We start from the raw sequence: 23671 nt of genomic DNA, 5'->3' as shown, positions 1-23671 counted from the left end.
TCCAATCCACTAGCCCATCTCACACAGAACCAATCTCTTGAACGGCGTCTGACATCTCCAAACATAGAGATCCGGAGAGAATCTAAATTCAATATTGAGAAAGCATAGCATGTTATGCAGTGTTTGACTTTGGTCAACTGTGATTTAGATGATCTAATCAGCTGCCTATAGTTTTCCCTCCGTACAAACTCGCTACACCGATAAAAAAAATCTTGAGTATAATAGGAGGTATATTCTCTTTCTATTCTCATTGCGTGCATAGAGCGTTATGCCCTAGTTACGTAGTAGAATCTCTCCCCAATTAGAGTAATGAAGGTTAGGGGGGAAATGAAAAGGAAGCTCTGTATTTAGGAGCAGGGTTTTCTTCACTAATTAACTGCAAGTCATGTTCAGCATTTGTTTTGTATAATCTTTGCTTTATGATGCTTAAACCAAGTTTTAAAGGTAATTAATTAGTCCACCGTCGACTTGGTCAACGAAAATATGTGTATAAGGTTTAGCTGCTTCAGGCTTAATAGACTCTTCAATATGTCACGCAAAATATATCTATCTTCATTCAAGTATGAATAAAAGTGCTACAAATCAATGACATGAAATGCTATGGGTTTTTAAACAGTGCATCAAACTACAAACCCGAAACGAATCATTTACACGTTGCAGTTCGCAGTTCCTAATCATTCTTCAATCCATCGGAAGTGCGTTAGCATTCAAATGAGCAAGTTTATTTCTTCAATCCCACACTTTTGCTCCTTAGAATGTGCCTTTACCAATTAGCCACAACCAGTCAAGGCAAACCCCTGCAAATATGCCGCCCAAAAGACACAGAACAAGTATATTTCCCAAGGCATTTTGCTCAGGTCCCTGCAAACCAAACAACCCAAGAAATTAGTTTTGATTCGTTTTCATTAGAAACCGCGAAAAATTAAGTTATATTCTGAACAGTTTACGTACGTTGTAGCCTTTGGGTGCCACTGTCATGACACAGACAGTTAGATAACCATTTGTTAATCCTAAGATTGATGTCAGCAAGATCATCCACCCTTGGTCAGCGTACTTTCCGGTGAAGTAGTACGCTGGAACGAAGAGGAAACGTGATAGGATTGCAATCAGGAGGCCCTTTCTGGACTCTATCTTCAGGCATTTGATGAGAGGTATGTATCGTGATATCAAATCCAACACATTGTACATTGCAAACAGAACAAGCGGATACCTGTGAGAGTACACAACAGGCAACCGCACCAGAGTAAATGAGATTACGAGGCCATACTTGGAGAACAAGCATTTAGAATATGAAAGGAATCGAAATTTACCATGACCCCAACTGATGCTTTCCGGTATTTTCAAATATGAAACCAGGGAAGATTGATAATGTCAGCACATATATAAGAAACAAGTCAAGGCAAAAATCTATATTCTGCTTGAATATTTGCATAGTGCTCAATCGAGTTGGAACAACTTTGGCATCGTTTGAGACCTGCGATAATTTTAGAAAGCTGGTTAGTATCCTCAAGAACATGCTGTAAGACTATATGCATCATCAGATTTTAGAGAAAGGTTCAATACTTCTATGTCTTCTTGTGTTTGGATTCCAGCAGCAGCAAGATCAGCGGTTACAGTTTTAGAGCCTTCGGAAGCTGCCTTTGAGCGGTAGTACTTCACTATAGGCAATCTCGGGAAGTAAATTGCATATAGAAGAATACAGAGAAACTCAATGAATGTGGAAATTGTCAAGAACAACACTGCAAAAGATCAATTACACAAAACATTGTCATCGACCGAAGAATTGAAATTGTTGATCAGAATATATTGTTATTCTAGCTTCAGAAAGCAGCTTAATAGAGAATCTGCTGAGCCACCTAATTTGTAATTGTTTTCTAGGACATATTTAAGGAACTTACGCAACTCCTCGGTTTTGACACATACAACCACAATACAAGAAGAGGGATATGAATATACATCAATCACCCGAACTGTCTATAGGTAAAGGAAATTCACATACTCGTCCCCTTGCGAAGACCATCATGTGACTTCTCAAATGCAGCTTTTGTTATCAGCCTCAAGCCGGAGGTTAGAGCGCCTGATGCAGCCAAGCCAGCAAAGAAGGACTGCAGAAACAGAACATTATATTACAAACAGAAGTCATCACAAACATTAAAGAACTGTGAAAGGAGACCAACCTGGATGAATTCCGGGCGCATAAACGAAAGGTCTCCGACCATTCCACCTTGAACATGGGCATCTGCAACCCCAAATACACCAACGCATATGCATATACCAATATAAGGTCCAATTCCTCCGCCCGCAGATGTGGCTACATCCACCTATTTACAAAGTTGAAAGTGAAGTTAATCTATCGAAAGCAACAGAAAACATGCCACACAATCGAGCAAATGCTTTACTTACAATTATAAGCATCAAGGTAGCGAGGAAGAAGAGAGCGTATCCAATTAAATTCCGCTTCCTGGTGTCAACCTTTGCTTCATGGTATGCTAGTGTTGCCATTGTTACAAGTGCAAATGGTTGATAAACAATGGTGAGAACCCGCGAAGGATGGTAAGTCTACAAAAAGAAATTTTCATCAGAATTTTCATCAGAGCTTCCCACTTTCTTTGCAAACAATTAAAAGTGAAAATAATATGTAAACTGCACAACCTTTTCGTAGCCCTGCAACTACAAGCCTAATTAGTTTACAAATTAACTGGATTACATATTCCGAACAAGTACTTAGACTCACCCAAATGCATAAAATGAAAAAGATTATTCATTTAATCTCAAAAGATCATTCGTAACGCTTACCGGAAACAAGTTATAGTAGTAATCACTTATACTGATCATACTGCTCCAAGCAACAAGGGATCCCAGCCCCAGGAACCAACACACTGCTATAGCTTTATACTGTCCCTGCTTGTTGCAACAATTCAAAACATATCAGATATCACTTTTCAAATAGAAAAGAGTTTAAAAAATACGAAAAACCTCGAGCAATAGAAGGTGAGCATCCAACGGTCACGTGGATAGTCTGCTCTGATATCATAATCGCAAAACCAATTGGCAATGGGTGGGGAGGGCCAAGGTCTTTAAAACTATTAGAGAAGGCTTTAATATCCCGATGTGGAATTCACACTCTCAACAGAAATCTCAATGCCTAAATCAATTTGAGGAAACAAAGTTCAATGCTTTGGGCACAAACCTCAAGCTTTATGGGAGCCCTGGTTCCATTTTCCTCAGTCATGGCTGCTTCCTACGTTGCAGAAACACACAAAGTTAGACACTTCATATAATTCAACAATCTTCCTGCATACACTGTAAATTTGACTTAAATGACTTCACCAATGGGTACTGTTCTAAATGGTCAACTTGAAACAGATTAAAAGGCAGAAATCATTAAGTAAATACAGTTTTTCAGGCAATTACCTGTTCAGATTCTTGAGGCTGACTTGAATATGCAACTGGCTTTTCAACAGTATATACCCTTCTGTTTCCAGAAAATTAAAATAAAAAAAAAATTAGAAGGACAAAATTGGGATGAGGGTTTTGACTTGTTTAAGCATATATATACGCACAATGCCTGTACCAGAAAAATATATACAGATATATATTATATATATTATGATATTATTGCAGGCTTTAATCAAGATGCATGGAAAATGATAAACTATTGAGTAATAAAATATATAAAATGATCAAAATGACAAAGCCAACAACCTTAAGATTCATATGTGCACAGAAAAAGGGATAAGGGATATGAGATTATGTTTTTGTGAGGATGGGGTTGGATTGGACTGCAAAGTAATCTGAAAGCAAGAACGACAGCAAGCTGTGGAATTTAAAAGCAAAAAAAAAGTAAAGGGTTTCTCTTTTTTTTCCAAAAAGTTTGATTCTGGTTGTGATTGACAAGAACAGCTTAATGGATTAAATCACTATGTGGTATCTCAAATTAATGAAGCGAAATAATATATTCTAGCGATTGACGGTTAAGATAGAGTAGCAGAATCTTAAACTAATAACTCAAAATAATAGATTATATTCTCGTTTAGATAAGTATGTAGTTGACTAGATGATGAAATGATCCAAAAGATTGACTTCTAAAGTAAAAACCTACACTAGATTCAATGTGAAGGTGAGAGACTTTTGAGTTACCTTACCTATACTTCTATTTCTGGGGAGGAGTGTGAAACGGATTTGGTTTGGTGCTGTTTTGGTTGAAGATTCTGTATTTTATTTGTCCCGAAATATCTTGTAATTTGCATTCTTTTAGATTTCTGAACGCTTGCGGCTTTATGATATTTAAAAGTTTAAGGAAGATTGGTATTTCACCATCAGCATCAAGACATGCTCACAACTTTAAGAACTTATGTGTGATACCTAATTTTCAACCACCACTTGTATAAATTTACGTAAGAATTTATAGATCACAAACTAACCAAACCTACTAGTACCAAAACTCGAACATCAATGGATCAACACACAAAATAAAACTTTACCAACACTGGCGACTCTTATTTCGTCAAACAGCTGTACTTTATTATACAATGCTGCATTATTTTATTAAAAAAACAAAATAGATGTCCCATATACACACAAACATGTGATTTAAATTTTTTAATATTTTTTTATAAAAGATAATAAAAATACAATGAAATCAATCCAAATTTGATTCAGATGACTTCTCCAATGGCTACTGTTCTAAATGGTCAACTTGAAACAGATTAAAAGGCATCAATGAAATCATCAAGTAAATACAGTTTTTCTGGCAATTACCTGTTCAGATTCTTGAGGCTGACTTGAATATGCAACTGGCTTTTCAACAGTATATACCCTTCTGTTTCCAGAAAATTTAAAGAAAATTAAAAGGATAAAATTGGGATGGAGGGTTTTGACTTGTTTAAGCATATATATAAGCACAATGCCTGTCCCAGAAATATATATACAGATATATATTATTATGATATTTTTGCAGGTTTTAATCAAGATGCTTGGAAAATGATAAACTATTGAGTTATAAAATATATAAAATGATTAAAATGACAAAGCCAAGAACCTTAAGATTCATATGTGCACAGAAAAAGGGTTATGAGATTATGTTTTTGTGATGATGGGGTTGGATTGGACTGCAAAGTGCGAAGTTATCTGAAAGCAAGAATGACAGCAAGCTGTGGAATTTAAAAGCCAAAAAAAAGTAAAGGGTTTCTCTTTTTTCCAAAAAGTTTGATTCTGATTGTGATCGACGAGAACAGCTTACATAATCGATGAGATCACTATGCAGTATCTCAAATTAGTGAAGCGAAATAATATGTTCTAGCAATAGACGGTTAAAATAAAATACATTAGTACATTAGTAGAATCTTAAACTAATAACACACAATTATAGATTTTATTCCCGCGTAGATAAGTATCTAGTTGACTAGGTGAGGAAATGGTCCAAAAGATTGACTTCTAAAGCAAAAACCTAAACTAGATTCAATGAGAAAGTGAGAGACTTTTGGGTTACCTTACCTGTACTTCTATTTCTGGGGAGGAGTGTGAAACGGATTCAGTTTGGTGCCGTTTTGGTTGAAGATCCCGTATTTTATTTGTCCCGAAATGTCTTGTAATTTGCGTTCTTATAGATTTTTAGTCGCTTGCGGCTTTTTGATATTTAAAAGTTCAGGGAAGAATAGTATTTCATCATTGGCATCAAGGCATGGTTACAACTTCAAGAACTTATGTATGATACCTCATTTTTAATCGCTACTTGCATAAATTTATGTAAGAATTTATAGATTACAAACTAACGAGACCTACTAATACCGAAACTCAAACCTTGATAGATCGACACACAAAACAAAAACTTCACCGACCGAGCCTGCACTTGCGACTTTTATTTCGTCAAACAGCTGTACTTTATTACACAATGCCGCATTATTTTATTTAAAAAAAAAAAAACAAAATAGATGTCCCATACACACACAAACACGTGATTTAAATTTTTGAATAATTTTTTTATAAAAGATAATAAACATACAAGGAAATCAATTCAAATTGCTAATTTGTATTTATTGCTAAGAAATCTGAAAGGTACGTTTACTATTGAAATATTTGTGGTAACATCATATTTGTCAATAAACAGGCCAAAATAGTAGAAATTGTAAAATACCATATGCTTTACGTTTCCATAGTACAAACGCGGGCTGACAGATAATATGAACGCTGAAATATAGGAGTCCAAATCCTCACAAGATCCTTTTTGTGAGGATTTTGAAAATCTGTAAATTGTGTCCGTTCATCGTACATTGAGTCGGTCAGAAATTATTTTAAATATTTTAATCTAAAATAAACATAAACAGTATTTGACAAAAACTGAACGTACAATTTACGAAAAACGGACATGATTCACAGATCATCAAGATCCTCACCAAAAGAATCCGGAGAGAATCCTGTTGGGAAATATAGTATCATACTAATTTTTCTAATTTATAAAATCATAGCTCTTCAGCCGACGGCTCATTGAATAATATAGCACCATTTTCAAGAGTCTAATACACCATTTGATTAGCATAATTGACTTATCTGCAGTAATTCTAATTAGTAAATTTTTCGTACTTAATACGAGTTAATTAGTAAATTTTGTCATGCCTATAGATCTAGCTAAAAGTGATTGTTGCGGCCACTTAATACTACGATCTATCTATCGATATTCATCTTTACTTGTAAGTGAAAGATCTTAAGTTCGATTCTCGCCAAAGGTAAATTTGAACCGCATTCTTACTAGCCTATTGTGAGGCTAAATTCATCATCTCCCCTTAATGTAATAATATCGTTTGTTCAAAAAAAAAAAAAAGGATCGTTTGAGAGATGTGGCTTGAATGGATGAATGCTTTTGTAATTTTTCCGTTAAACCTGTCGAGATACCAATTTCACTTTTTGGGATCCCCCTTATGTAGAAGGACGATATCTAGTCGAATTGGGGTTGGTGGCGTCCCTGGATATCATAATTGCAATTGGTTAGGAGGCTTTGCTGTTAACTTGGAATTGAAGGGCAGGTTAGTGATGCTAATTTATGAAGTTTATATTTTGGTTTACAATTTACTTTTGACAAGGGTGTTATTGATTTGAGTATTGAGCTGGATTCCACGGCTATTGTTATGTTATTGAAGCAAATCCAAGTTGATAATTTACATTCTTTGGACACAATTATGCATAACTACATACTACTCATGAGACTACTGAGAAAGTGTGACTAAAACACATTTACAAAAAGATAAATATATAACAAATTAGTTAGCTAACTGAAGTTTAGGTTCAAGGAAAATTTTTATAGGACGATAATAAAGCCAACAATATTTTATGATATGGAATGTTGGGCGGTGAAGTATCAACACATACATAAAATAAGTTTAACGGAGATCAGAATGCTTCAGTGGATGTGTAGGCACACAAGAAAGGATATGATTATGAATGATGATATTCGAGGTAAAGTAAGAGTAGCTAAAATTGAAGGAAATATGAGAGAAAATCGGTTAAGATGGTTTGGACATGTGAAATTAAGGCTTACAAACGCTTCGTTAGAAAATGTGATTACAAGACAGAAGTTCATGGCCGAAGGGATAGAGGAAGACCTAGAAAGACTTGAAAAGAGACTTTAAGAAAAGACTTGGAGTACTTGGATCTAATGGAAGACGTGATATAGAATCAAACGTAATGACGTTTTAGGATTCATACAGCCAAAAAGGATAAAACTTTGTTGTTATTGTTGTTGTGTTTTCAACCAAATATCAAAGGTTAAAAGATTTGAAGTGGTGAATGCTCTAGAGTATCATGAAAAATCTCCATCTCGTAAAACTGCAGACATAAACCAAGACATGTACGAAAATGGTTTGAACTTTTAAGCTTAATACACAAGAAATCATCTGCACAACACCAAGACGTGTCAGCGCAATAACTTATACGTACACATCCAAAATATAATTTGTATTTAATGAGCCTGTCTAGTATTCTCCGTTATTCAAATAAATAAGAGTAATGTTATGAAAATTAAATTTATAGATAAAGTTTTGAAAACTAAATGATATGAATATTGATAATTGATTTATTACTTACATGTTGATAAATATGTTTACTTTTATTGATGACACATTATTCAGTTTGTAAATTTAATCTTTAAATTTAATTTCCTTAACATTACTCAATAAATAAATAAACCTTACGTAACTTTTTTGCAAGAGTGCCAGATAATTGGTCCTCGATATGTGTATCATAAAGAGGCACGCAAATAATAGCATGCACGCTTTATTTGAGTCAGTTGACAAAATAATACATTCGAAGGTCGACGTCACGATGGAAATTCAACCATTGATGAAAAAAGATCAAAGGTTGGGATCAGACGAGTACCAGAGGCAAGCATGCATTGAATTCCTCTAAATTAGGATACTAAATTATTGGCTTTTAATGGGATCCATATTATTGATAGGCATCGCAATCCCTAATCTATCGGGATTCATTATCTTATAGAAACATATTGTAATTCCTACGTTACACTATTCTTATGGCCCTTGGTAGTCTTTTCAATTTGAAATGAATTCAAAACCGTCTTGACTGGTCAAAGATGGATATGGCCCAATTTGATACGATTCATGTCTTAAATCAAAATCGAAATGGCTATTTTTATAGTTTGGATTCAATTTGGTTTCACCTAAAATAATCATTAAAATCGTACGGTTTGGTTTCTAACAAACCTAAGGGTTCTAGTTCGATTTTATCGGTTTCCTATTTCAAACCGATTTCTTACAAATCCTTGCCTTCTAAGATCAAACCCATTTATAAAAAAATAAAAAATATATAATAAAAAACACCAAGCACATTTTAACCAAGAAGGTGCCCAAATGTTTTAAACTTTGAGTAGATTTTGGGCTTGGTTTGTAAGTGTAATTTTATTTGGGCTTATGTTTGGAACTTATATTTGGGCTAAACACTTACATAAAAACAAAAGCTTAATAAATTCTTAAAAAATGAAAATTAATAATACAGTTCGGTTCAATTTAGTTTGGATCCATTATGTATAGATAAAATTGAAACCGATCAAACCGATTCTGTTTGGTTTCAAAATGGATTTGGCCGGTTTTTGGTCAACACATCTTTTTTTTGTCATACAAATCAATTCGGTTTTATAACATGATCGAGATACATCTTCGATTACATGTAAAAATCTCCCGTGCTTGCTAATAGAAGAGAGCTAACTAATGTAGGTTGCAATGTCTCTGTCTCAAAAAGGTTTGTTTGCCAATGCCACCGCCCAACTTAGATACTACCATAAACGTCCCCTTAATTATTCCCAACTTGATCAGAGACAACGACTCATATTCTATAAATTAATACCCCATTTATTCACTTTGACCTTTTCCCTTTGTATTGAACCACATAAAATAATATCTCAATTTTTGCTCTCATTTTTAGGAGGATAATTTGATTTCAATTCTTCTATAAACAAACGTGAACAGAGAAGAAAATTACCTTACAATCTTATTATTGGTCATGAGTTCGTTTAGCAACACCCGATTTACTTAGTTAAAAAAGGTATTAAGTACTTCTTAAAAAAATATTGATTTTGATTAAGATAATACAACAACAATATATGTTTGTAATGTGTTTGATTTTAAATTGCGATTTATGTGAAGTGTGTTAATGATACGTCCAAAAATTATATTTATAAATATCAAATTATTTATCAAAATAGCTTGAATTAGCTGTAGATGACCATGGTAATATGGGTGGTCAATGACATTGTTAATATGTCAAGGGGCTATTACTCATCATATCCCACTAATTTAAGTTTCTCATTTGGTATTGCGCGATTAATTTCTTACATGGTTAGTTGACGTCTCGGTTTTATATTAGTTCTTCGAGTCCAATTACCCCCACAAGGTTAAGGTTGAAGAAATTATTTAGTGCGTTTGAATACGAAATGGTACACTACATGATATTATGTAAGTACTGAAAATTATAATTTGAATATTTTATCACTTATAATGAGACATGGTGTAATACTCTACATGCTGAAATTTATTTTTAGATAACATCAAACACTCCTATGATTGGAATGAAGATCTTTAAATTCTGTCCATTCATCGTATATCGTGCGATCAAGTTTTATCTAATACTATTAATATTTAAAATAATTTCTGATCGTATGATGTACGATAAACGAACACAATTTCAAAATTTTCGTAATCTTCGTAAAAAGGATCCCAAGAGAATCGTCGTTAGTTTGATTGGGTGGCGAGGGGGACGCGCGAAGCAAGCCGGTGGGGCCAGAAAAATCCCGGGACAAAATGGTGACAAACAGCCACGTTGCATCTGACAAAGAGATAATGACACCTGGCCCGGCTATCCGGTCCCCTTAAAGCATTTTTCCACCACCTCCCCGCTCCGAGTTTCCATCCTCTGCGGTCTCCACCTTGCTCATCCAACTCCGCCATCCGCTCTCTCATCTCATCTCTTCTCTTCTCAACCTTATTTATTTTGAAATTGCAAACTAATATGAGAGAAAGAATAATAGCATTAAAAAATAAGGAAAAATAAAACCGAACATATCATTTTTCAATGCCAAGTGGTTAATGATTGTGTAATGGCGTGACATTAATTTATACTCAATTTTTTTTTTAAACAAACAATACTAACATTAAAAGGGTGGAGAGTAAGCTAAGCGTGGGTTAAGTCTTACAATGAATTAGCACCAATAATATGGTTTAAATTCGCATTTGATAAGAATCGAACCTCACTTGTAAGCGAAGAATAATACCACTACACTGTAATACTAAGTGACTAATTGCTAAAAGGAAATGCTAAAGGAGATTCTCAAAAATAGGAATTCTCTACCACCTCGTGTTTTTTGCATAATGTTCTACAATGTTGCACATAATTAATATTGAACTGTGAGATGACAAAGTCAATGAGAAAGATTCACCTTGAAAAAGGGTTGTGCTATTTACACACTTTTTTACTTCTCATACACTCCTAATTAATTTCTACTGTTTGATTTCTTCAATTCATTCGGTCCAACGATCAAAAATTTAAAAATATGTGAGAAATAAAATAGTACGTGTGAATAACACACCCCTTGAAAAAGTCTCTTTATATCATTTCTTTTAGAGAGTTTTAATGAAAGCTCGTAGTACTGTTCACTTTAATGAAAAACCATATTTTTACAATAAAAAGTCAATCATGATACTATTCACTATTTTACTTTACCTTTTATTTTATCTTTATAATTAAAACTCAAAATTTTCAAATATTTTTCATTAGTTTTCCTTTTCTTTTAACTAAATTAGGTAAAAAAAACAGAGAAATTATAGTAAGCGGGACCCAGGTCAAAAACCCAACTGAAAACTAGGGTCGGGTCAGGGAATCTGTGACGCCCCTAGCCGTCACATACATCCAAACCTCTCTCTATTTCCACTCCCAGACATTCTTCATCGTCTCAACCCGATTTCGGACTCCACGCCGATCCATCAGCAAAAGAAATAAAATATTTTTAATTCGAAAAATCCTCGGCGTTGAATCCGATACACCAAAAGCTAACCCCTTCACAACTTTTCGTTGCAGACAGCGGAGTTCATATAGCAGTCGGATAATGGCGTCACTCCACCCCTCCGAGTTGGACTCCGCCGCCACCGACTCGGTCGCCTCGACCCCGCGCTCGGACCACCCGTCTCACGATCTCAACTCGCGTGTACGGTTCATGTGCAGCTTCGGCGGCAAGATCTTGCCTCGTCCGCACGACAATCAGCTTCGCTATGTCGGAGGCGATACCCGAATTGTCGCCGTCCAGCGCGCCACCTCTTTCTCCGCCCTTCTCTCGAAGCTTTCTAAACTCTCAGGCAAGTAAACTCGTTGAAACGACGGCGTATTATCGCAATTCTGTTGCTTAATTAATTTTATTAATTGATGGGTTTTGATTGCGTGCGGCAGGGTTGAGTGACGTGACGGTGAAGTACCAGCTGCCGAACGAGGACCTCGACTCGTTGATCTCTGTCACCACCGACGAGGACGTCGACAACATGATGGAGGAGTACGACCGCATCGCACAGAATCAAAACTCAAAGTCGGCGCGGCTCCGCCTCTTTCTCTTCGTCAAAGGCAGCGACGATCCGATTAATTCGCGATCCTCCAGCATCAGCTCGCTCCTCGACGGCTCCGCCAAGCGTGAGCTCTGGTTCCTCGACGCCCTCAACAGCGGCGCGTCCAATTCCGCGATGCTCGAGCGGAACCGCTCCGAAGCTTCTTCGATCTTCTCCGAAGTGCCTGACTACTTATTCGGGTTGGACAATTCCGACGACACTCACTCTCGCGGCGGCGAGTTCAAACCGAAGGCCCGACCCGTATTGCACGACAACGTGTCGGTTTCGGATCCGGGTTCACCTGCCCCGGTAACTTCCTCGCCGTTCTGCTCGACGTCGTCTGTGCCATCTGTGCCGTCGATGCCCAGTCTACCACCGGTGAAAACCCGACCCGATTCCAATCAAGCCATCGAGACGAAAGAGAATCAATCGGAGGGATTTTCCGAGACGGTTGAGTTGCCCGTGTCGCAAGCAACTGGGTTCGTGGGCAACCCCGGGGTGCATTATATGTCGGATCCTAATTACCAGGGGCATATGGTTCAGCCAGTACCCGTTTACTACTATCCGGGTCAGGTTCCACCCACAACCGTACAGGTCCAGCCGTTTCCGATTCAGAGTCAGTATGTCCATCAGCAATACCACCAAGTAGGGAGTCAGATTCCAGTGGGGTACCATAACCCAATACCAGGTATGGGTCAAATATATGGTGGAGGGTTGAGGCCAGGGGCGGCAATGGACCCGCGTGACGTGTCAGCTCGGGTGGTTTCCAACGGAGTGAGCCAGCAGCAGCAGCAGGTGTTTTATGGAGTGAGGAATGCTGCGGTGGTTCCGCCGTATAATCCAGGTATGGTGGTGCAATCGGAGGAGGAATGGCAAGGACCCAGACCCGGACCCGAGATGAATAAGGGTCGGGCTCCGAATGCATCATCTTGACCAATGCATGAAACAAAGGAAGAAAGAAAGGGAACCGGATCCCCTCCTGAGCATATAGGGTGGGGATCTTCCTGATTGGGTCGTTTGGGTTCTTGAAATTTGATTAAACGGTTACAATAATTATAATTTTTAATGGACTCCCTGTTTGTAATCATTTGATCAAATTTCAAGGGTCCAGATGATCCGGTTAGGAGGATCCCCACCCTATACTCAGGAGGGGATCCGGTTCCGAAAGAAAGATCTAGTTACTGTGATTGGAATTGTTTTTGTGATTGGTTTGTTTGATTGGTATTTGTGTTAAAACTGTGAAGTGATTTTTTACCTTGTTTTGTTTTTCATTGGATATATGGTATATAGAAAATTAATAACTTTTGCTTTCAAATGCTTTCCCTTCATTCCTTTGGAAAGGTATCTTCTCCAAATTCTTTCTTCCTAATTCATCAAGTTCGGGGATTCAGGTTATTGTAATTTGATCAAACAGTTACAAACAAATGTCCACTTTAAAAGTTATAATAACTTTAGCCGTTAGATCAAATTTCAATGATTCGAATCTCCAAACTTGGTAGATTAGGTGGAATGAATCCGGAGGATTCCTTTCCCATTCCTTTCTTCTATGTCTACAATTTTCTGCCCATCCTTCATTAGATAAATGGTATATAGAAAATTGATAATGATTTTATACTCTCCCTTTTTTTCATGCAACTAATTTTTTGGTTCTATATATTCATTTGATTTTGATATATTCAATCTTACGATAAAAAAATAAAATAAAAGAGAGATAATGCTTGAAGAGAAAAACAAGAGTTAGAAAATCACTTCCTTAGCTATTCGCTGTAGTTTTTTTCAAATTCGGATCTTCGTCGGATCCTCTTTATGGAGATCCTAAGAATCCGTGAATCATATCCGTGAATCGTACATCGTGCAGTCAGAAATTATTTTAAATATTTTTATTTAAAATTAAATACAAACAGTACCTGATAAAAACTGACTGCATGATATACGATGAACGGAAACAATTTACGAATCCTTAGGATATTCACCAAAAGGATCCGGAGAGGATCCTGTTGGGTTTTTTTTTCTTTGTGGACCTAAAAGAAAAGTTCATGGCTTGAACTTTTGGAGTTGACTAGTTTCAGTCGAGTGCCAACCATACGGAAATTTTGTATATAGTACTATTTATATATAAAATATAATACTTGATGTGTATGCATACTATTTATATACAAAAAATTTGGTCGATACTCTGTTTAGATACAAAAGATTATAACAAAGTGTTGTACACAATATGCACATACAAAAGATTTACCACATTGTTCCTAAGTGAATAATTGGGGGGAAATAAGAGACCAATATTAATCATATTATAACGCATAACAGTTGATTTGAAATGCATGCATTTGTACTTGTTTAAAATTCTTCCCAAATGGCTAAAAGTGCTTTTTGCTTTTTTGAAAAAAGAACTTTTCGTACTTGTTTAAAATTGATTCCCAAATGACTAAAAGTACTTTTTGCTTTTTTAAAAAAAGCACTTTTCAGGTGATTCTTAAACAAGTACTCCAAAAAGGAGGACTGACGCCAAGGGCTCAATCCACCCCTTTGTGGGTTATACATGGAATTAAAGAAGTACTGTCTATATGTTGAAAGGTGGGCCAAACATTGGGAATGGTTTGGTTGGGCTTTAGGCTGAACTCAAAAGCCCACAAAATCTTTTAAATGTTTCAAACAAGATTTTATACACCAAATCTGCACTGCATCACATCTGTCACTTTTTGTCTCCTTGCAAGATTTAAAAGGAATTTTAATAAAAAAACTTCACATTCGTACGCTAAAAATCAATCATAATACTATTCACTTTACTCTTTATTTTGTCATTTTCGTTAGAACTTAAAGTTTTCAAGTCATTTTTATTAATTTTCTTTTTTTATTTTCTTTCTTTCTTTCAATTTTTGTCCAAGTGGAGGAGGCCCACAAACGATATGATAATTTGCATGGGAGCAAAGCGTGAATGCATGGACTAGCAGATGTCCACACTGTGAATAATTTTATTTTATTTTATTATGAAGTGTGATTAGTTTTAAAAATATATATATACATATCAGTTATGAAAATTGGAGCAATGATGAACAGTAGTTTTTTAAAAAAAAAAATTTAATTTTAATTTTTGAATAGGACATGTTATACTAATTGGCTGTGAGGTTGCTGTAAAAAACAGCAAACTTTGTGTTTATGTAATTACTAAATTGCTCATATTTTTTTATTTTTGTTTAATTTCGGTGAGAGGGTTAAAATAGTAATTTTATAGAGTTTTGGTTGACAACCAAAGTTTATTAATAGGTAGTTTAGATATAAACTGCATCTTAATCAATTTATAAAATCAATGAAAATATTATATCATTTTTTGATGATATGATATATGTAGGGAATGGATGTAGATGTAGAGGTAGAGGGCACCAGGACCAAAGCGCAGAGGGGGAGTGAGACCGAAAAGGAAAAGGAAAAAGCTTAAGAGTTGGGGATAAGCGATTTCGATTAATTAGTATTCACAAAAAATAAAGGTTTTAGTTATAGGTAAGGCTGGCTTCTTCTTTCTCTTGCACCAATGCCAGTTGCCGAACACACAAACAAAATAATGCGTCGTTTGCATTTCCCAGTCGCCAGAGGGCCAGAGGCACTGGCAGTGGCACCCAAAGATAGAAGAAGGCATTCAGCTAGTTCACTAGCAAAGCAAAAGAAACAACAATACATTTAAAGGAAAAGGAAATATTGGTGGAAGGTAGCAGCTACAGAAGGTTCATCCCCGTTAATACCTCTTTGGCTCCTTCCTTCTCTATATTCCATGATCAATCCCTTTCATCAAATCTTTTCATTGCATCTTATGGTATTAAAATCGTAACATTTACTACGATATATATAATTAATCCAAGCAATAATGATACTTGCTTTGTTCTTTTATCTATGACTAAACACATCTCTTTATTTATTAATCTTATCAATCCAACAAATCATTCAAGTGGCATACACGCTACCTGACTAACTGACTTAACCTACATTTGTTATGCAAAATCGTTATATAGGCTTTTGAATCACTAACAAGAATCCTTGATTCATGTGACTGTGCATGTCTATTTGTTCCTACATTTGTTATGCAAAATCGTTATATAGACTTTTGAATCACTAACAAGAATACTTGATTCATGTAACTGTGCATGTCTATTTGTTATTACCAATTCAACACATTTTCTTTTTGATAGAAACCCTAGCTTCATCAAAATGCAAGAAAACCTTCCGGTAAGGGAAGAGACTAGCTCAAGCAATCCTCTAGCAAGAGGTCGGCAATGAGATCTGGTGGTCAAGCCATGTACAAGAACTATCACAGTGAAGAGCAAAACGCGCTAGACGGTGGGCAATACCATTCACTTGTCGGCGACATGGGTAGAGTAACCTTGAGTGATTGTCAACAATGAATTTGGAATCCTCAACAAGAGGTCTAACTGAAGGCGTATTAAGAGTCCACAAAAGCAATTACAATCCGGAGGGAATCACTTTTCAAAGTTAAATTTTAAATACCGCGTGAACACGCTAGAACAAATTAAAGCCATCACGAACAACCATCTTGAACACGCCTAAACCCTCCACACATGTTATAACTCATAATTTGGATGCATAACATATCTACATTTAGGGTGTAATATTATTAAATTAAACCGCTAATATGTGCCAAATCTAATTTAGGAGATCAGTTTAAAATAGAAAATTTCTCTAAATGCCATAGTTGCAAACTTGAAATGAGCAACATTTGACCGAGAATTAGAAATTTTGAATGTGCAAATAGTCTGATTAAAAAGATTACAAGAGTCTATCCTACGAGCCCGTGAGAAGAAATATGGACCCTGTTTGCATGGATCCTGAGCATGCATGTTTCACATCAAATAAATCAATGTGTACACGTTAAATCATACGACTAGCTGTCGGCCTTTATGTGTCCCTACCACCCCACTAATTACCATTTCTAGACGATTAAAAACTGATCTGAACCCAAATGCGAAAGGAAAGATGATTAATTAGAATAATCAATAATATTAGGGTTTTTAGGGACAAAGCAAACCAGTCATCACGAATGCTCCATTTTTGGAAGCTTTACAAAAGCCCTCCGTCTTATTCATGCGGGTCTACTTCTCCGCTGTTATCCCTTTAAATGAGAGGCTCTAGTTCACTAATCTGCATATCATACAGATCTCTCTCTCTCTCTCTCTCTCTCTCTCTCTATATATATATATATAGATCCAGCTCTTGTATTATATGACTGACATGAACACATGACATGGTCTAATTCCGCTTGATCGTATTGATATAATGAATGATGTCTTATTCAATGGACGCAGCAAGGTGTTCAAAAGTTAATTTGTATATGGACAGCTCCCCAGCTTTTGTATAATATAATTTTCAGATTCTAATTAAGCACGTGTGAATGCCAAACGTTCTCAGATCTCCTTAATCTCCTGTTGAATTTACAATTGATTAATTACTGGAGTAATTAAAACAATAGGCCAATGTGTGACATGCATAAGAAATTGGGAATAATTTAGGATAATGCTTGCATTTCTCCCTTCTTGTTCTCCTACTTGCAAATGACGTATCTTCATCATAAAATTTTTATAATCAGAACTATTAAATCTCTTAGTCTTCATTTGAAGATCATTCTTACAAAAAATCATTTGAATTATAAATCGTTTAGTCATCCAAATTTATCAAGCAGATCAATGATTCATCATGAATATGCTACTATTGATTTATTTCGATACATTTAGATGATTAAATGGTATCCGTTTCAAATGATTTTTTGTAAAAATGATCTTCAAATGAAGATTAAGAGAATGAGCGTTTCCAATTATAAATTATTTATGGTAAATCTCATCCTCAAAGGATAAGTCTATACTATATGCATAACTAGCTAGGATTGTTGACAATGATATCAGGCACTATGGGAATGGGACCAAGAATATTCAGGAAATTTCAGAGGTAGGCGTACATAAACATATATAAAACAAGGCACTGCCCAGGTTTTACAATCCATCGTTCTAAATCACTGATGTGCATAATGCATGGGGAAATTTCTGGATACATTTTAGCGGTAGGGTTCAACTTCAACTGGGAAATTTCTATGAACCACATTAGATCCTTTTGGTGGGGCTCACTTCAGCTGATGATTTTCTGGTTTTACAAAATAAGTATATGTACATTTTTATCCTCACATATTGGAGATTTTTTTTAATTTGCTGAGAACAAGATTCAGTATACTACGTGTCATAATACAATTGGTTAATTTTTTTTTTAAGTTTTCAATCAATTGTATTATTACATTTAATGTACCGAGCTATATTCCTAACAGCTTGAAAAATCCATCCACATGCGGATAGTCTATTGTTACTGCACATAAAGCTTCAACTTTTTTTTGGTTGAAACTTGAGGAAAAGGATCATTTACAGATTCCTTCCACCTAATCATTCTTATCAAACAATTCCAATTCTTGAAATTTGATACAACGGCTAAAAACACAGGTCCACTTTAAAAATTATAATAATTTTAGCCATTAGATCAAATTTCAAAAGCCTATATTATTTGATGATGAGGATTAGGTGGAAGGGATCTGGAGATGATCCCTTTTTGAAACTTGAAAGCTTCAACTTTAAATAATGGGAATACGATTTTGGCATTTATTGCATACACGTGAATCACATGAGAGTTGCATGAAAACTCAAATGGCTCCCAGAAAACCTAATCTAGCATAGAAAAATTATACAATATATATTAGGTTTCAAAACTAAAATTGTATGATTTATTGATAGCGGTTAGGTAAGTTTAAATTTGGAAATTCGTATCTTAAAATCAATTAACAACAATTAGTGAGGAAGTAGTGGTGAGCATCATCCTCATTTTAGGACGATGAGAAAAAATACACTCATACTTATATGCATATATTTTTATAAATATTGTCAATGACTGATGCATACGAATCCTGTAATGAGTTTTGCACATCCATAACTATCTACGTTTACACTTAATTAGGTAACTGCCGAAATCATAATACTTTAGTAAACTATAAATTGAAAAAGAAGTGCAATAAGAGCGAGCATGATGTTATGTAAGATCAAATTCTTGAAAACAGAAGCATGATAAAAGTGAGGAGAGGAGAAAGATGGTATGGCTGTGCTGTACTACTGCAAGTAGTTCTGCATTTTGTGTCCGTAGCGATGGATTTAGTAGCCTTCTCTTTTTAATGTTCCGGCCTTTATCGCGGAAAATGGGACGATAGATACCACAACAGTCTGCGTCTCTCTTAACATCTTGGCGCATATATCTGCTATGTTTTGTAACAACCAAAAGGGACCACTAATTGTCACACTCTTCTGCTCATAAGAATGTATCACCATTCCAACTGAATCAAAACTATCCAATCGATTTCAATCCCAACTATATTGTCCAATTGGTTTTTGAAATTGATTGTACTCAAAGTAGCTAAGGTAAAATATTACTAAACAAGTTATGGTCATCCACTCGTGACACAAAGAGGAGAAAAACTCTCATGTCACATGAATATACTGATATATCATTTTTTTGTTGATTCTCATGTTTTTAATAATAAAAACCAACAAATAAGTAATATGAGTTTAGGGTTTTGAATTACCCCTAAACAGAATAAAAAGAAATTCCAAGCTGAATGTGAGATTTAGAAGTTGTTTGACTCGAACACAGATCATCTCCGGATCTGTGCAATCAGAATTAGGGGATTAATGGATCCGGGCTACTGAAATTTGATCCAACGGTTATAAATAGAAGGTTTTTTTAAAAGTTATAATAATTATAACTGTTGAATCAAATTTCAATGATCTGGATCTATTCATCCCTGGACTCTAGTTGCACAGATTCGAAGAGGATCTATGTTCGTTTAACTCAACTCGGTCAGTATTTTTGTTTGTCTATGGACTGACAATTGTCATTCTTATATTTCTTTGCATAAGCATCGTTAACTTCTGCCGTTCTAACGATTTGTTTTTTTCGGTGATGCAAATTTTAAACTCATTTTTTTGTAAATAGCATGATGTGCTGTTGAAGAGATTTTTTAATGTAATCGGCATACTGGATGATATATCATATGTTATTATATAAATGATAGAATATGTGTGTTAAAAAGTTAATAACTTAAAAAATAAATTTTTTAACCATTTATAAAAAATATGTAATGTATCACCTATGTTTCCATCACAGTAAAAAATTTATTGTACAGTTAATGGTTAAACTCTTTTTAAAATCATTAAAAAAAAGGTTCAATCATCAACCTGTATATCGCAATCCACAAAAATGATCTAAAATTATGGTCTTTTTCAGGTCAATAGTGATTAGTTAGATCCAGAGTTAAGGGTCAGTGGGATTGTTTTCTCTCTGACATATACAGGTCCCAAAAGTCTTGATGAGAAATAAAGAATGCAAGACCCAGTTTTTTGAACTTCCAAGAATACCCTTAATCCGAATGGACGTGAGCAAGCATGATTATGTACAAATGTTACCTTGCTAAACTATTCAGCATTTTTTGTCGCCTCTATAGATTAACTAAACTCTTACGCTGAGACCTAATATCAGATGGTGTACGGTTATATTGTTAAAAGAAGTTGAACTTCCAGCTGAAAATCAATTGAAAAGCGCGGTATCAGTCTAATACAAAAGTTTCTTAATTTTTCAATGTGAAACAATTATTGACATCATCACATATATGCTCATTCACATGTGAAGAAAATTACAAGTCTAAAATATGAGTAATTTAACCCAATGAGTAAATTACTTGTCTCTGTCAACTTCACACACATGTAATTTCTTAATTTTCTGACGTGAGACAATTCTTTTCTTCGTAATACTTTTACAATGAGAAGAGAACGAGTAAAAGGGACCAACATGCATATAAATTAATGGAGCTGCACAGAGAGAGAGCGGGAAGGTGAAGACTTAATTAACCACACACAGGCACAGGAAAGCAGCTTCTTTATCAGCACAGAATGCGAAGCTTCTCCTTTTCATCATCATTATTACTCTCTTCAAATTTCTGCTCCAACGTCCTCTCCTTGACCTCCTCATTCACTCCTCACAACCTACAAACACAAACAACTTCTTCACTAATTCAAAACCAAATCAATCAAAAAGCAGAAATGGATTATGAGTTTGATCTTCAAGTACACAACTCCGATGCAATCCCAGATCTATTTGCCTCAGAAACTGACCACATGCCCTCCCAAAACTTCCCAAGCAGCTCAAAACACACCGGTTTCTACTATACTTTTCGCCTCGAAGCCATTTCTATGTTTTTGCAGGTAAAGAAACAAGATGTTATTGACACTTTAAAAAAAAAAAAAAAATCCGCAATTCCCCATTTATAATTTATCGTTTGTTAAGGGAGCGGATAATAACTTTTTTGGAGTTCAGGATGGCTTTGTGTTTCTACTAGTAATCTACTTCTTCAGATTGGTCTAAGGTTGTGACAATTTTTATCAGTTTCAGTATTCTTGCAACCTTGACCCCTTCATACCTTACCTTGCCATTAACTACCTGGATCGGTTCATATCGAAGCGGGATATTCCGGTAAATAAAGAAGTTTAGTTTCTTAAATTCCAAGATAATGTCACATTTTAAGTCCTTACTTAGCTTATAATTCACCATTCAAATTGCAGCAAGGAAAGCCTTGGGTCTCAAGACTTGTGAAAGTATCTTGTCTATCTCTAGCTGCAAAGATGAAGAACACACCCTTCTCCTCCTCTGATTTTCAGGTAACTTAATAGCCCTTCACATTGCAGCGTGGCTGCTCTCTTGCACCTAAGTTCAAATCCCCCTTCTCGTAGAGCTAAAATAGTTTACAGTATCGCTTTTTCAAAAAAACTAAGAAAGACATACTGTGAAGCAGAAGGGCTAATGGTTTGCTTAAATGCTTATTTATGTAACAGAGAGGGGAAGGTTTCGTCTTCGATGTGCAAACGGTTCGTAAAATGGAGCTTCTTATTCTCAACACTCTGGATTGGCGGATGAGATCGATAACTCCTTTCTCTTTTCTGCATTTCTTCTTGTCTTCGCTGGACTTAAACGACCGGCCATTTACACAAGCTCTCAAAAATCGAGCTTCGGATATCATCTTCAATGCCCATACTGGTACTACTTGTTAATTGTTCAAGTACTTCCGCTTCATAGATTAAGGCTAGTGATTTTAACGCTCCTCTTTTAGACTCTGCACTTCGCGTGCAAGTTAAAAAAAAAAAAGGAAGTGTGAAAATCGTTAGCCCAAACTGATGCGTGATTATTAATTATAACTCATAACCTTTTTTTGTTTTGAATTTGATTGCAGAAATTAAATTTGTAGGGTTTAAGCCATCAATAATTGCAGCATCAGCTGTCCTATCTGCGTGCCATGAACTGCTCCCATTGAAGTTCCCTTTTTTAAAAGTTTCCCTATCATCTTTCCAAAATGTAAATAAAGTAAGCACAATATCAACGTTACAGATTTCCAATTTAATTAAACAAAGATACGATTAATTAGTATTTTAAGTTTTTAACTATATTTTTATTTCAGGAGAGTTTGCTCAAATGCTTCAATTTTACGCAAGAAATGGTAATAAGTGAAAGGTTGGATACTATGTCCTGCCCAAGAACCCCAGTGAGCGTTCTGGAAAGGCGCCTCACTAGATCGGAAGGCGAGAAGACCATCAGCACCGCCGCCAACAGCACCAGCACCACGACATATACTTCTGTTTCTATGGCAGCAGAGAAGAGACACAGCAAAAGGCGTAGATTAAATGGTACTTTTTGCAGTGAAAATATGTTCAAGCTTTCTCATCATGTTCAACAGTGCTGATTTGTTTGGTTGTCTCTATGCCTCGAATGTAATCATTGCCCTGAGCTATCTTCCGATTAGACGCACAAGAAAAATATAGTTTGAGAAAAACCGTTCTATCCTTAGTTGTATAATCTTTATGGACTAGTTACATAATTAGAGAGATAAACACATAATTATATATAATTAGTGTCACTAAAAAATCTCTCATCGACTCGATGTTAATCACACTTGGTGAACCGAGCTACGTTCCCGACATACTAAAAATCTCTCCAAGTAATGATGAAGTTCAACACTTTATTTATTACCGTTCCAAATTTCAAAATTTAAACTCATTTAATAATAATAAATAAGGTTGTGCGTAAAAAAGCATCGGATTGGAAGTATTTATGTATCGTCTTTGTCCGATTTGATTGGCATTGGCCCATATATCGTCTGTGCTCAAACAGCGACATAGGAAAGTAGCTATGAGGCTTGGCATGTAGGACAGAGAGAGTCCGCTTGTGAATCCCACACAATTTAACAAAACAGGCACAATCATACAACCGTTGGCACTCAATATTCAAATCAAACATATTAACTTCCCCATCAATGTGGTTGGGAATTGAAGAGGGTTGAATGAACATAGAATGGCTTCTTATGTTGTTGTTTTTTCTTTGGTTAACAACGCGGCTAAATGTACAACGACTTCTTATGCATTTGATTAAGCGATATTCTAAACCATTCTAGATTTAAATGAAGGAGATTTCAAACTTAGTTGCAAAGAGTTGAGCAA

General features: G+C 35.5%; 3 protein-coding genes across 7 annotated transcripts; 2 read left to right on the top strand and 1 right to left on the bottom strand.

Moving 5' to 3' along the window:
• Positions 1-529: 529 nt before the first annotated feature.
• LOC137726769 (equilibrative nucleotide transporter 3-like) lies at positions 530-5138 on the bottom strand. 4 transcript variants are annotated; one of them, XM_088693701.1, is made up of 12 exons: positions 5042-5138; positions 4762-4822; positions 3415-3475; positions 3191-3241; positions 2797-2901; positions 2404-2559; positions 2178-2321; positions 2000-2105; positions 1564-1739; positions 1311-1474; positions 952-1210; positions 530-861 (listed from the first exon to the last, which is right to left on the bottom strand). In XM_088693701.1, exons 4-12 carry the CDS (start codon positions 3230-3232, stop codon positions 751-753), a joined length of 1263 nt encoding a protein of 420 aa, XP_088549827.1. In that variant the 5' UTR covers positions 3233-3241; positions 3415-3475; positions 4762-4822; positions 5042-5138; the 3' UTR covers positions 530-750. The 4 variants fall into 4 exon arrangements, with proteins under 4 accessions (XP_088549827.1, XP_088549828.1, XP_068321832.2 ...); XM_088693702.1 differs by having other exon boundaries at positions 4762-5132; XM_068465731.2 differs by lacking the exons at positions 4762-4822; positions 5042-5138 and adding an exon at positions 3706-3824.
• A 6250-nt stretch (positions 5139-11388) lies between these two features.
• Positions 11389-13410, top strand: LOC137726680 (uncharacterized). Its single transcript, XM_068465620.2, has 2 exons — positions 11389-11855; positions 11947-13410. The coding sequence occupies exons 1-2, from the start codon at positions 11609-11611 to the stop codon at positions 13026-13028; spliced, it is 1329 nt and encodes a 442-aa protein (XP_068321721.2). The 5' UTR covers positions 11389-11608; the 3' UTR covers positions 13029-13410.
• A 7524-nt stretch (positions 13411-20934) lies between these two features.
• LOC137724369 (putative cyclin-D6-1) lies at positions 20935-23021 on the top strand. 2 transcript variants are annotated; one of them, XM_068463115.2, is made up of 6 exons: positions 20935-21388; positions 21570-21656; positions 21746-21841; positions 22016-22217; positions 22411-22541; positions 22636-23021. In XM_068463115.2, exons 1-6 carry the CDS (start codon positions 21077-21079, stop codon positions 22915-22917), a joined length of 1110 nt encoding a protein of 369 aa, XP_068319216.2. In that variant the 5' UTR covers positions 20935-21076; the 3' UTR covers positions 22918-23021. The 2 variants fall into 2 exon arrangements, with proteins under 2 accessions (XP_068319216.2, XP_088549826.1); XM_088693700.1 differs by having other exon boundaries at positions 20986-21388; positions 21576-21656.
• The last annotated feature ends 650 nt before the right edge of the window (positions 23022-23671 follow it).

This window comes from Pyrus communis, chromosome 5 (genome assembly GCF_041283825.1).
Source record: "Pyrus communis isolate YQ-2024b chromosome 5, ASM4128382v1, whole genome shotgun sequence".
NCBI classification, from domain to species: Eukaryota; Viridiplantae; Streptophyta; class Magnoliopsida; order Rosales; family Rosaceae; genus Pyrus; species Pyrus communis.
This window is presented reverse-complemented; position numbering and strand designations above follow the sequence as displayed.

Excerpts from the sequence above, each read along its gene's own strand:
- LOC137724369 (XM_068463115.2), top strand. The coding sequence starts at position 21,077 with ATGCGAAGCTTCTCCTTTTCATCATCATTATTACTCTCTTCAAATTTC. Across the intron at positions 21,389-21,569 it reads CCATTTCTATGTTTTTGCAG|TTTCAGTATTCTTGCAACCT; the intron begins GTAAAGAAACAA and ends AATTTTTATCAG. Across the intron at positions 22,218-22,410 it reads CATCTTCAATGCCCATACTG|AAATTAAATTTGTAGGGTTT; the intron begins GTACTACTTGTT and ends ATTTGATTGCAG.
- LOC137726680 (XM_068465620.2), top strand. The coding sequence starts at position 11,609 with ATGGCGTCACTCCACCCCTCCGAGTTGGACTCCGCCGCCACCGACTCG. Across the intron at positions 11,856-11,946 it reads GAAGCTTTCTAAACTCTCAG|GGTTGAGTGACGTGACGGTG; the intron begins GCAAGTAAACTC and ends TGCGTGCGGCAG.
- LOC137726769 (XM_088693701.1), bottom strand. The coding sequence starts at position 3,232 with ATGACTGAGGAAAATGGAACCAGGGCTCCCATAAAGCTTGAG. Across the intron at positions 1,475-1,563 it reads AAACACAAGAAGACATAGAA|GTCTCAAACGATGCCAAAGT; the intron begins GTATTGAACCTT and ends AAATTATCGCAG. Across the intron at positions 1,211-1,310 it reads AAGCATCAGTTGGGGTCATG|GTATCCGCTTGTTCTGTTTG; the intron begins GTAAATTTCGAT and ends GTACTCTCACAG.